Source organism: Oncorhynchus clarkii, chromosome 17, assembly GCF_045791955.1.
Source record: "Oncorhynchus clarkii lewisi isolate Uvic-CL-2024 chromosome 17, UVic_Ocla_1.0, whole genome shotgun sequence".
In the NCBI taxonomy this organism is placed as follows: domain Eukaryota; kingdom Metazoa; phylum Chordata; class Actinopteri; order Salmoniformes; family Salmonidae; genus Oncorhynchus; species Oncorhynchus clarkii.
In genome coordinates this window covers 45,587,252-45,599,545 of record NC_092163.1, presented here as the reverse complement: position 1 = coordinate 45,599,545, position 12,294 = coordinate 45,587,252, and the positions used below count along the sequence as shown (strand labels likewise).

Sequence of the window (12,294 nt, the reverse complement as noted above, 5' to 3'; positions counted from 1 at the left end):
GCTGGGGATTGTGGGTAGCGCAGTTTTAGTGTGTCAGCTGTAGTCATCTAGCTCAGGGATGGACCAATACTAGAGGGCCGCTGTGTGTGTGTGTGTAGACTTTATTCCATATCATCTCTAACACACACACCTAATTACACTTGATGTAAATCAAAGACTAGGATTAGTTGATTATTTGAATGAGGTGTGTTAGTGCTGGGCTGTAACAAAAGCCTGCCTAGGAGATGCCCACCACTGATCTAGCTGATATGCACAGGGTGAGAGCAAATCCAGGAGAACATTTCGTTGTGTTTCTAAACTCTGAAGCCTCATCTGTAAGTGCTATTTCCAGGATTGAATTTTGCAGATATTCCAAGCGTTTTTGTCAGTGTTTGTGACAACTGTTATGTTTTGGTCCTTGCTAACTTTAAATGATGGATACTTTTTTTTATTTGTTAATGTATATCAACATTATTATTATTTTTTATTATTTATTCTAGTAAAAACCCATACACATGACATTCAGCTTCGACAGTAGGTCATCAACACTTTAGCTGCTTTTCCCATTGGGCTCTCTAGGTGATGCAGTATTCTGACCCCGCTCCTCTTCCCAAACCCTGGTAAGAACTGAGTGATGTGCTGAGCTGGGGATGTCACTCTTCTAACTGATGTAGCGCTGCTGTCACTCAAACAGATGACTGATCCCACACCTGTACAGAAAGATCAGAGACAAATAGGGTCAGATGATAAGGTTAGTGTTAGGAGATAGGCAAACCCACTATCCAGTATACACTTCCACACTATTCCCCCAGGGGGCTGCAGCAATCTCGTCCATGCGCTGAGCCTGGTTGAATAGCACATCAGGTGCTGCCAATTGATGTGATCAGTCAGAGTGCCAGCTTGGAGAGCCGTGAGGCTGCTGGTTGGTTTGGTGGCAATGAGGCCTTTCGTTTGGTTTTGAATCTTGTTTGGGCATGCCTGTTTGCACTTTCCTTTTTCGTCACCATCGAAAACAAATAATAATCCGTTTGGACTGGCCGACCAAGAGGTTGAGAGAGACAGAGCTGTACATTCAACACCTAGGCGCATACACTGATTTCTCACATAAATGCACACATTCATTCAGGTTACAGACCGGTTAACTAGGCCTAAGACCCTTAACGAGTGTAACAATATCCATAGGCTAGTTATTGGTTCCGTAACAATATCACTGGAATAGGAACGTCGTATTGAAAAATACACGAGTCAGCATATCCATAGAAACTATTAAAAAAAAGACAGAGCATGGGACCATAGGCCTTTGATCAAAAGTAATGCACCCAATGCCACTCAAGTTACGTCCTGTAATGTGGGCAAGGGAAGTACATAGGACTCTGGGAAGTATTCTGTACATAGTCTACTGTCTCACCTTGTTGACCGTGGTGAGGGGCGTGCGACCGGAGCTGGTGTGGAGTCTCTGACGAACTCCAGGCTGCTGCTCCTCGAACCCCCGGCCGGGTGACCTCTCCCTCCTCACGTCCCGGTCCATCAGCTTCCCTGGGGAGCGGTCGAGGCGTAGGTCCCCCCCCATGGCCCTTCCTGGAGATCTGGCCAGACGGGGGTCCATCATCATCCTGCCACTGGGAGACTTCTCCCTCTCCACTGAGTGCGGCGGGCGGCCGGGCGACTTATCGCGGCGGAATTCGGTGCGGGCCTCGCGGTAGCGGCGCGGCGTGCCTGGGTCACTGTGCAACGCGGGGCTGGCCGCCAGGCGCTTGGTGATGTGCTCATTGTAGGAAGGCGGCCCACGCTTGTTGGGGCTGCGGACGGAAAGGGGGTGGAGAGACCCATTGTGGAGATGGAGAGGGCCGGGGACCACATGACAAAGATCACAGGGTCAACATTTTGTTAGACCATCAGAGATGTTGTCTAGAAAGCATTGCATAGTGTACTGCTGGGGTTGTGGGAGGGGAACTATCTGTATGAACAAGAACCGTGGGAGGGGAACTATCTGTATGAACAAGAACTGTGGGAGGGGACCTATCTGTATGAACAAGAACCGTGAGAAGGGAACTATCTGTATGAACATGAACCGTGAGAGGGGCACTATCTGTATGAACAAGAACCGTGAGAGGGGCACTATCTGTATGAACCAAACATTAGGAACACCTTCCTAATATTGAGTTGCAGCCCCCCCCCCCCCCCCCCACTTGCTCCCAGAACAGCCTTAATTCATCGGCGAATGGACTACAAGGTGTCGAAAGCGGTCCACAGGGACGCTGGCCCATGTTGACTCCAATGCATCCCACAGTTGTGTCAAGTTGGCTGGATGTCTGTTGGGTGGTGGACCATTCTCGATACACACGGGAAACTGTTGAGCGTGGAAAAACCCCCAGCAGCATTGCAGTTCTTGACACAAACCAGTGCACCTGCTACCATACCCCAGTTCAAAGGCACTTAAATCTTTTGTCTTGCCCATTCACCCTCTGAATGGCACACACACACACCCAATTCATGTCTCAATTGTCTCAAGACTTAAAAAGCTTTAACTTATCTCCTCCACTTCATCTACACTGATTGAAGTGGATTTAACAAGTGACATCAATAAGGGATCGTAGCTTTCACCTGGATTCACCTAGTCAGTCTATGTCATGGAAAAAGCAGGTGTTCTTAACGTCAGTGTAAATGCATATTAAGCTTATGTCAATCAAAACTATGGCTAGTGTAATACTCTTAATAGCTCTGTAAAATGAAATAATGACTGCAGCGAGCAACGGCTTTGGATGTGGAGAAAGCAATTCTCATTGAAATCCTTGGAGATAATGCAGACAGGTAATTTGTTAGCCACACTCTGTCACAGTAGGAGACTAGAATGAGCAAGTGCAACGGAGAAAAATGAGACATGGCTGACTGCACATTTGGTTCCACCAATGAATAGCGAGCTAAAGAGATTGAGTCATATCGTCACCATGTTAGCTCCAGAAGTCACATCTCCAATTCTATAGCCCCACAGAGGATTATGGAATCAATGATATGAAAATTGTAGCTGGTCTTTTTCCATCCATGACCTGCAGAGGTGGCACACCCACACTTCATTTAGCGTTATAATCAACACTCATTTTTCAGCCCTAAATTGCACAGAGAGAGTACAACACTTTTCCATGTATGGATAAAGGCTGAATGAGGGTTGACAAATTACATTTGGGATGGCTTTTTCGAATTCGGTCTTAGTACTGTATTTTTGATGAGGAAAAATAGCAATGAACCCTCTCTACTGTCCTTTAAACATCATAAAGGACTATATGGTACGGTGGTCAAATCAGCTAACTCTAAACACACAATCACTGCAATATTATGTACATTAATGCAGGTGCTTGATTGGTTGATATAGGAAGTCTCAGAAAATACAAGAAGTGTCCATACTTTATTTTAAATATTTTATTATAACATCACACAGGGGCCATTTTGAATAAAAATTGCCTTACTTAGGCTTTGTTACAAATAAAAAATGAAATCTTCCTCCTGCAAAGAACAGAGGCTAGTATTAATCCAGGTCTCAGATGGTGTAGCAGATGGAACACCATCACCAGATAGTTCCCCAGTTATGTATGCTAACCTATGCCACCTGTTTGCCAAACTATATCAACTGTATGCCAACCTATGCCACCTGTACGCCAACCTATGCCACCTGTACACCAACCTATGCCACCTGTACGCCAACCTATGCCACCTGTACTCCAACCTATATGCCAACCTATGCCACCTGTATGCCAACCTACTGTATGTCATTTGTATGCCAACCCATGCAGCAAGTGTGCCACCTGTGAGAAGCTCCACACCATCACCGTGAACTTCAGTGATTCCTGGTGGAATTTAAACAATGGGCGAAATTAGAGAGAAGGGAAGTCATTCTGAAGTCACACTGTAACCATGACTGCCCCAATCCTGCCTCCACTAACCAGCTTAGCCAACAGAAGGTGCAGTGACAGAATGAAGGATCCCCATTGTTGCTCCAAATCCCAGAAGAAAGAGCCATATTAACGTACCTGCGTCCAGAGCCATTCCTCTGCAGCTCCCCCTCCTGTCCCAGGTTGCCCTTACAGCAGATGACCCGGAGCTTGTTCTGGTAGGACGATGCCAGGTAAATGGCTCCGGAAGAGATGGCTGGGCCCAGGTAGCGCGGGTTGGGGATGTCCAGGTGAGCGTACGAGTGGGCCCTGACCAAGACACAATACCCACCGTTTATTCCTTACAATGTTATGCTAACTAGCTCAGGGTTGCAGTTAAGTAAAGGATCAGTGAGGTGATCTTACCCTAGAGCAGAGTGGCCCTGGACCTCGATCACATCCAACGAGTTGAAGTAGGTCACAAACAGGTAGGGTTCTCTGTAGGCTGATATAGAGAGGAGCACTGTGTTACAAGCCCCAATAATGTCTTATTATAACACTTTACTAGATGGCAATTCTTCAATGCTTTGGTTAGGATCACTCCGAGATGATGGTTTCCGATGTAAAATGATTTTGACTTACCAAACGAGAGAGGCAGACGGCTCCATTTGATGTCCTCACTTCGACTCCTGCGTCCGTATGCGTCCACAAACACCCCGAACTCTGGATAAGGAATCACCACAATAGAAATACGTGATACTGCTGGTATGCATTGCAAACTATGTGGAAATGAATATAACGGACATTTTTTAGCAGTCATCAGAGCATGGCTACACTACTCAGTCATAGGCACTCTCCCTCCCTCACACACGCACCAGGGTTTCCTTTAAACTGTAAAAAAAACAGCTTTTGACCCGGTAAAAAAATTAAAAGCGGATAAAAAAAAGGAAATAAAGTCTTTTTAGCCTATTCATTGATGGAAAAACCAGTCGATGGAAATACATTTGACCGGACATGTGTATCGGCCTATAAGTTCATTTGCATAATTTTGTGGAATTAAATGAGCCGCGTAGTCATTATTTATATTATCACACGCACACAGCCTACAGATACAGAGCCTAGCTTGAGCGGATAATCTGTCAGCGGATGAGCTGTTGCTATAGCTCCTCAAACAGCTAGTTAATTTGTTTCGGGAGTGAAACGGGCTTTTATAAATGTAAGCCCAATCATTGCGCAACAATTATAAAGGCAATCGCGTGTTAAAAACAGTTTATGACCATGATTAAAAACATCTACTCTTTTATTTCTCTACTGGTAACTGAAGCGCGCTTCCCTTTGCCATTCAAGTGCATTGGAAACAGTAAGCAGGCTTCCGCACATCACACATCACTTTGCAATGAGTTGGAGGCAGTATGCATTTGAAAACATACTTAATTGGTTGAAAATTGAAACTTTTTACCTCATATTGTGAGGCATGCTTTACCTTGCTTCAAAGTAGCCTAGCCAAAATCCGACCATAAAACTTGGAGGCAATTATTTTATTGAGACTTCCATATTCTATTGAAACCAGTAACATATTTCTCTCATGTTGTATTGCTTTTCAAATCAACTTACTTTCATTGTCCAGTAGCCAAAGGCACAATCCTAGTCATTTTAGCAACCAATACGAGTGTTTGCATCTTTAGATCTCCACTCTAAATTGCTAATGGATATTTTCATTTCTATCACATTAAACCACTCACACGTGCAGTGAGCTTGTGTCAGTCGCACAGTCTACTGCCTTGTGTGCACTGCTACGCTTATAACGTGAAAAAATAATAGTTAATCAACATTTCAAGCTAAACATTCTGATCGGTTGGATCAGCCTAATTGGTTTTTAATATTTGTTTTATATAGCCTAGGCCAACTGCTGTTCGTTACTCATCTTGTTGTCTGAGGAAAAGTAAACGTGGACAGTTATTCTAACATCTTCAAAGTGCGCATCAGAATTAGGTAGGAATGACACGCCATTGCATCCTCGAGTTGCATGTTCTGTTAAGCTGAAATACCATAATCTAAATGTGATTTCGGTAATTCTAAGCCCCTAATCAGGTTATGCAGCCAATGCATATGGGTCCGGTGAATTTCTCAAATATCCGGCACCACATTGTCCTAACGGAAAGACAAAGGCGCACGCACACGCGTGGCCTATAGAAGTGTGTATGAAACATGTCTGACCGTGGAAGCAGAGCAGGTACTCGTCTTTCTGCGGTGCCTGGGTGACCTGGATGATGGAGATGGGGAAACTGTGGGAGGAGGCCGCAAAGATGGCCGAGGCCAACGTCACATCGTTCTTATCCAGGAACTCTGCAAGAGAGAGGTCCCCACACCAATCAATCAACCAATTATACAACAAATACCCAGGTATTCTCTCCCTGTTTCAGTGTGTTTGGTGCCTAATGAACAACACCCTAGTTATCCCGAGGTAACAGTGTACCTTGAACATGTTGTATCCTGTGTGATGAGTTGCTGACCTACCTTCCAGCACGTACTGCTTCATCTCCATCTCGTAGAACTTGTTGGTGCCGATGATGATGCTGTAGCCTGTGAAATGGATACAGCTGCAGGGCTCTGACGTCTCAATCTCTTTCCTGATGCAGAACTTATTGAGGCTGTCGTTGTAGCGCAGGATGGTGATCTTGTTGGGCATGGCGGCACAGATACACGTGCCATTCTCAATCTGCACAAGGGCCAATAACAACACAGTCGGGAGAACTATCACTCCAGAAATACGGCGTAATCAGTTGTGTCCACAGTTTCGAGGAAGGCACAGACAACATGAAAAGGTGCTTGAATAATTTGCTATGATTGAAACAATGATGATTGAAACAACATTGTTTCGTCCTATTTCGATAAGGTGAAAAATCCACAAAGAAAAGTTAAGAATCGCAAATCGGTGGCTCACCTTGCCAGAGGAGAAGAGGTGGCATCCCTTGACGGTCTCAAAGATGTATGGGCTGAGATCTGGCTGGGCTGGGAGATGGGACTGAGACAGAGACTGCTTCACCTTCTTGATCTCCACCAGACACAGGGCCCGTTCCTCTCCTGGACGGGACATGGTACAGATATCAGAAACAAACACATACAGTACCAACTGCATCCTCCATCCAATATAACACATTTGTGATCAGTTTCAACAGTTATTGCACTATACCAACACGATTCAGAATCGCAGTACTGCTAAACTGCAAGTACTGTAGCGTAGATGGTTCAGTGAACTACACTCACATGCTGAGTAACTTGCCTGTTTATTTAAGCTTTATTTAAGCAGGCGAGCCAGCTAAGGACAAATTCTGAGACCTGAAGACAGATTTGAACTCCCAGAGCCCATGCCTTCTATCAGGCTTTAGCTCGGGGAGCTAACACAAGTCTGTAGGCCCGCAGGCAAGCCGGGTTTGATACTCGCATATACCTGGTATAGGAAATGGGGTCCATTTTTTCAAGACCATGTTTCCAGTAGCTCATGAAGCTAAAGCCTATAATAGTACAATACTGACCAGTAATTATGAGCAGCTTGTCGTGCTCCTTGATAATCTGGATCTGGAAGACGGAGGCCAGGCCGGGGATGTGAGTCAGGCTGTTCTTAATGACGTTCAGGGCATACAGACCCTCCTCAGAGCCAACCAAAACTATCTATGGCGGGGGAGAGAGAAAGCCAATGTGAAACTTTAGGTAACATTTTCCCTGGGTACGTTTCCTGGTTCTGTATGCATAGTGAAGCACCATCCTGCATAAAACTCGCACACGTACCTGGTCAGTGAGGGGCAGGGTACAGTTAATGTCCAGTCGGTCGTCTCCTTCCAGCTTCAGCAGAGAGTTACCCAACAGTTTCTGTCGTCGGAGAGGGAGAGGAGCACAGGCCAGGTCAGGGAATCGTGACATGTAAAACCTAACCTTGCATTCTACCAAGACAAAGCCCCCAGTATCTACTAATGTCAACGCAGGACGTTGTGAGGGTCATATAGCCTGCAGGACACAGTGGACGTGACAGAGGCAAGTGGTTTGCAGGGGTGAAGCAGGTGACGACACGGGGATGGATATGGGCAATTGGGGGTGAGTTTGCAATAAATACAACGATTTTAGTTATGTAGCACGTTCTGATTTCCATACAACATTTCACGCAAGAAAAGAAAAACAGGAAGATATCAACATGAAAATGGTACACCAGACAAACCAATTGATCGACCAATCCATCGATCAATTGTATCGCAGGGCTGCATGGGCGGGTGTGGCGATTGAGACTCTGGACGTGCACGCACGGCGCCGGCGGACAAAGCTGCACAGCAGTGTTGTCTCACATACATGCGCTGCATGGGTGCTGCATTGTGTGGGTATGTGGCTGCTCTTCAGGGTCGAGAGAGCGGGTGCTTGCACTATATGTGTGACTGACACGTTGAATGTGTAGCGTGTGTGCATGGGTATGTATACAGTAAGTGTGTTTACTGCATGCTCTGTCAATCAAAGCATACGCTTGGGCCCAAGCATAAGGCAGAGGCTCGTGCAGCTCTTTACCTGGACCAGTGGGGAGAGGTTCTTCTGTCTTTTAGGAACAGCTGTCTACAGTGTGGTCAACAACACCCCAGTGTATTTTACACATACAGCGTGTGTAAAATATGTATTCACGCATAAAATCATTGACAACATCCACAGACACAGACGGTAGAGGGACAACATGCAGACAAAGAGAGAGGGAAAGGGGTGGGGAGGGGAGAGAAAGAGACACTATTGAGTGGGAGTACACCCTATTCTCTCGGCAAACACCAAGAAAGTCTTGCTCTCTCATGTTTGAGTGTGGGTTCCATCTGTAAACTAGTAGGAGAACTCCGGCGCAGACCTCGAAAGTAACAACACTTCAAATATCAACCTGACTAGAGATTGAAGACGGCTTTCGAGATATACGTCCACTCACCGCGTCAGCCTCCACCTTGTCCTTGGAGCCCCTGCTGCCGGCTACGACTGACTCCAGGACAGCCACCCAGCGCTGCTTGTCTGGGAAGCTGGGAGCCATGAAGTACAGGGACTGGCCGGGCCAACAGGTGGTGTGTGGGTGAGATTCCAGCTTCAGGATGTACGGGGTGTCTGCACACAGACAGGAGCACAGACAGGAGCACAGACAGGAGCACAGACAGAAGCACAGACAGAAGCAAGATACGAGAGTGAAGGGACAGAGACTACAGATCACATTCAAATACAAAACAACAGCGGCAGGCTCAGCAGTTTAGCTACTTGACGACTGTGCAATTACTCCTGCAAAGAGTCATCAGATAGGATGTAGGGAGAGGTCAGGTGTTCATTAACTTAGTGTGTTCCAGGTGGAGTTTTCTGGGAAACAGAAGTTCTACTCTGATCTCCAAGTGCATTAGGCAGGTGGATCCCAGTGCTTGACTTGGACAGGAGCTCACCGGAGCCGAGTACCGGCACCTCAAATGTTCTACTGCTTGAGCTCCTGTTCCTCTTATAGAACATTAGCTCACACGTATTGTGGCGCTCCTGCACCTAAATATAAACAGTACCGGCACAAAACGAGTACCAGCACTTATTGCTGCCCAAGACAAACACCGGTGGACTCTAATCTACATGTGTACAGTATCTATAAGTGCATTGTACCCGACTTGGCCGTGTTGATGAGCTCCGAGGCTCCCACTGCTCCGTGGATGGTCACCTCTCCATCAGGAAGACACAGCTCAAACTCCTCCTCTGGCTTCAGAGAGTCTGGAAACACACCAGAAGTACATTTACTAGAGCACATGGTAGCAAAACGTTTTGCAACGCTACCAGGCCAGCTACAAGTCCAGGTAGAACCCTCTCTGTTTTAGGCTGTTGTCTAATGAATATGATCCAGGAGGGCAAGGGTCATGAAGACGCTGCCAAAACAGTCTGGTGAAAGAGAAATGCGAGTTAAGTCAAGGAGCAGTACCTTCTCTGGGTTCAGCGTCGTAGATGGACACCTTGGTCCCATCCAGCACCACGTACTTCCTCTCCCAGCCCTGCTGGCCACGCTTGGAGTTCCTGCAGAGACACACACACACAATTCAGAGGTGTTACATTTTCCCTGTCAAGGGCGCTACCCAGAGCTCATGCCCAAGAAAGATGAAAAGGAGGAGGAAGACGTTTGATTTTCAAACCACTTTCCAACAAATTCTCAAAGTGCTCTACATAAAGCAAGGTAAGGTAGGTAGAAACAGAAGAATGTCCACAATAAAGATGCTCCTGTGAGAACACAGACCTGGGTTGTTTCATCCATCCCTCCAGGCGAACGTGGCCAGCGGCCTCTTTGAGCTGCAGGGCAGGGGAGCTGGCCTTCTCCCGACACAACGCCTCTGAGAAGTGGGTGGCGTACTCCGCCGGCAGGCCGCACGTGGCAGGGAGGCAGGGCGAGCACTTGGGGTGGCAGAGGGTGTTGCACTCTACAGAAGACCAGGAAGAGAGAGAAGGAAATACATGTATTGTGGAGGAGTGATTTTCTTCAGTTATGTTGGCTGAAAACAAGTACTTTGTTGCATTGCATCTTCATACCTGTACACGAGTGTCGGGAATAATAAAAAATGTTTTTTAAACGTATTCAACGTAATAGCCACAAGAAAGGGAAGTTTGGTTGAAAGAAATAGTTGAAACACAGTTAGTTAATGAACATAATGCAGTGGTCTGGGACATTGCTCATGAGCGCAACAGCAGTGCTATGGTAGCAGTAATGAGAAAGAAAGGCAGTAAAGCTCATTAGGACTGCTAACCTAGGCAGGTGGCGGCCTGGCGTCCAAAGTGCACGGTGTCCAGGCAGACAGAACACTTGGTGGCCCTCATGTTGAGTCCCACGGTGAAGCGATGGGGGATGTTGTGGTGCATCCTCTCCTTCACGCGACGCCCGTACTCTACAACAACAGAGTGACAATGAGTGAAAACTAGAATGAGTGAGTTTTGCAGCGGTCATGCACATAGTTTGCGTATTGTTTTTGTCACTTAAAAGCTCCTGACAAGAGAAAGCAAAAATGTTTTGACAGCAAGACAAAGAGAGTACTATATGAGGCATAGCAATTAATTTTCTGCACGTGCATATTTTAAGTTCTAGAGTCGATTCATGCAAATGGCAATGGGTTTATGTACTTTAACTATGGTATTTGTAAAAGAGATGGTTTCAGATCTACTTCGCTTTGCAGAAAGAAAGGCTGGTCAAAGGACACACTTTATGTTCCAGTCTAAAGTGCTGCTGGGGCCCTAATCCAGCAGGGGCTGGGTCTTGACAACTGTAAACCAGAAGTCCTGAACCGCAACCTCGTCTTTGCTTTTTGAGGGCGTTGGCCGAGAGCCAACCCCACACTGTTTACCAACTGGCATGGGGCCTTTCCTGAGAGCCTTCTGAAGCACGCTCTATTCTTGCCTCCATATTGTTGCCTACTAAATACTAATACTTGTTCCTTCAGTCAATAACCGGCCCAGCATCACGTGCATCTCAGATGCAGACTAGCGTTGTAAATGTGCCCCATGAACCAGTTGAAGGGAGGGGGATGATCCCGCTCTCCGTAGCCAATGTGAGTAAGACCTTTAAACAGATCAATGTTCACAAGGCCGCAGGGCCAGACGGATTACCAAGACACGTACTTAGAGCATGCTCTGACCAGCTGGCAAGTGTCTTCACTGATATTTTCAACCTCTCCCTGACCCAGTGTGTAATACCCACGTTTCAAGCAGACCACCATAGTCCCTGTGCCCAAGAACGCCAAGGTATCCTGTCTAAATGACGATCGCCCCCGTAGCACTCACATCTGACACCATGAAATGCTTTCAAAAAAGGCTGGTCATGGCTCACATCAACACCATCATCCCAGACTCCCTGGACCCATTCCAATTCTCATACCGCCCCAATAGATCCACAGATGACACAATCTCTAATGCACTTTCCCACCTGGACAAAAGGAACATGTACTGTATGTGAGAATGCTGTTCATTGACTACAGCTCAGCATTCAACACCATAGTGCCCTACAAGCTCATCACTAAACTAAGGACCCTGGGATTAAACACCTCCCTCTGCAATTGGATACTGGACTTTGACGGGCTGCCCCCAGGTGGTGAGGGTAGGCAACAACACATCCGCCACACTGACCCTCAACACAGGGGCCCCCAGGGGTGCGTGCTTAGCCCTCTCCTGTACTTCACGTTCACCCACAACTGTGTTGCCGCACACTGGTACCTAACAACGACGGCAGGCCTGATCACCGACGATGATGAGACAGCCTACAGGGAGGAGGTTAGAGACCTGGCAATGTGGTGCCAGGACAAAAACCTTTCCCTTGACATTAATTAGCAAGACAAAAGAAGCAGATGGTGGACTACCGGAAACGGAGGGCCGAACACGCCCCCATTCACAACGACGGGGCTGGAGTGGAGACAGCTTCAAGTTCCTCGGTGTCCAC

The 12,294-nt window shown here is 46.9% G+C and overlaps 1 protein-coding gene across 2 annotated transcripts in view; it reads right to left on the bottom strand.

The window, feature by feature from the left end:
• Positions 1 to 217: 217 nt before the first annotated feature.
• Positions 218 to 12,294, bottom strand: part of LOC139370921 (citron Rho-interacting kinase-like) — a 50,606-nt gene continuing 38,529 nt past the window's right edge. The window contains exons 34-49 of one of the 2 annotated variants that reach the window (XM_071110808.1): positions 10,616 to 10,753; positions 10,111 to 10,291; positions 9,802 to 9,893; positions 9,492 to 9,596; positions 8,794 to 8,963; positions 8,397 to 8,441; positions 7,635 to 7,715; positions 7,382 to 7,517; positions 6,790 to 6,929; positions 6,363 to 6,564; positions 6,063 to 6,191; positions 4,488 to 4,568; positions 4,272 to 4,350; positions 4,005 to 4,175; positions 1,388 to 1,778; positions 218 to 689 (exon numbers count right to left, since the gene is read on the bottom strand). In XM_071110808.1, the coding sequence (XP_070966909.1) occupies positions 666 to 689; positions 1,388 to 1,778; positions 4,005 to 4,175; positions 4,272 to 4,350; positions 4,488 to 4,568; positions 6,063 to 6,191; positions 6,363 to 6,564; positions 6,790 to 6,929; positions 7,382 to 7,517; positions 7,635 to 7,715; positions 8,397 to 8,441; positions 8,794 to 8,963; positions 9,492 to 9,596; positions 9,802 to 9,893; positions 10,111 to 10,291; positions 10,616 to 10,753 (2,165 nt within the window). In that variant the 3' untranslated portion in view covers positions 218 to 665. The remainder of the gene's footprint in view (positions 690 to 1,387; positions 1,779 to 4,004; positions 4,176 to 4,271; positions 4,351 to 4,487; positions 4,569 to 6,062; positions 6,192 to 6,362; positions 6,565 to 6,789; positions 6,930 to 7,381; positions 7,518 to 7,634; positions 7,716 to 8,396; positions 8,442 to 8,793; positions 8,964 to 9,491; positions 9,597 to 9,801; positions 9,894 to 10,110; positions 10,292 to 10,615; positions 10,754 to 12,294) is intronic. The other variant, XM_071110807.1, reaches the window with a different exon arrangement.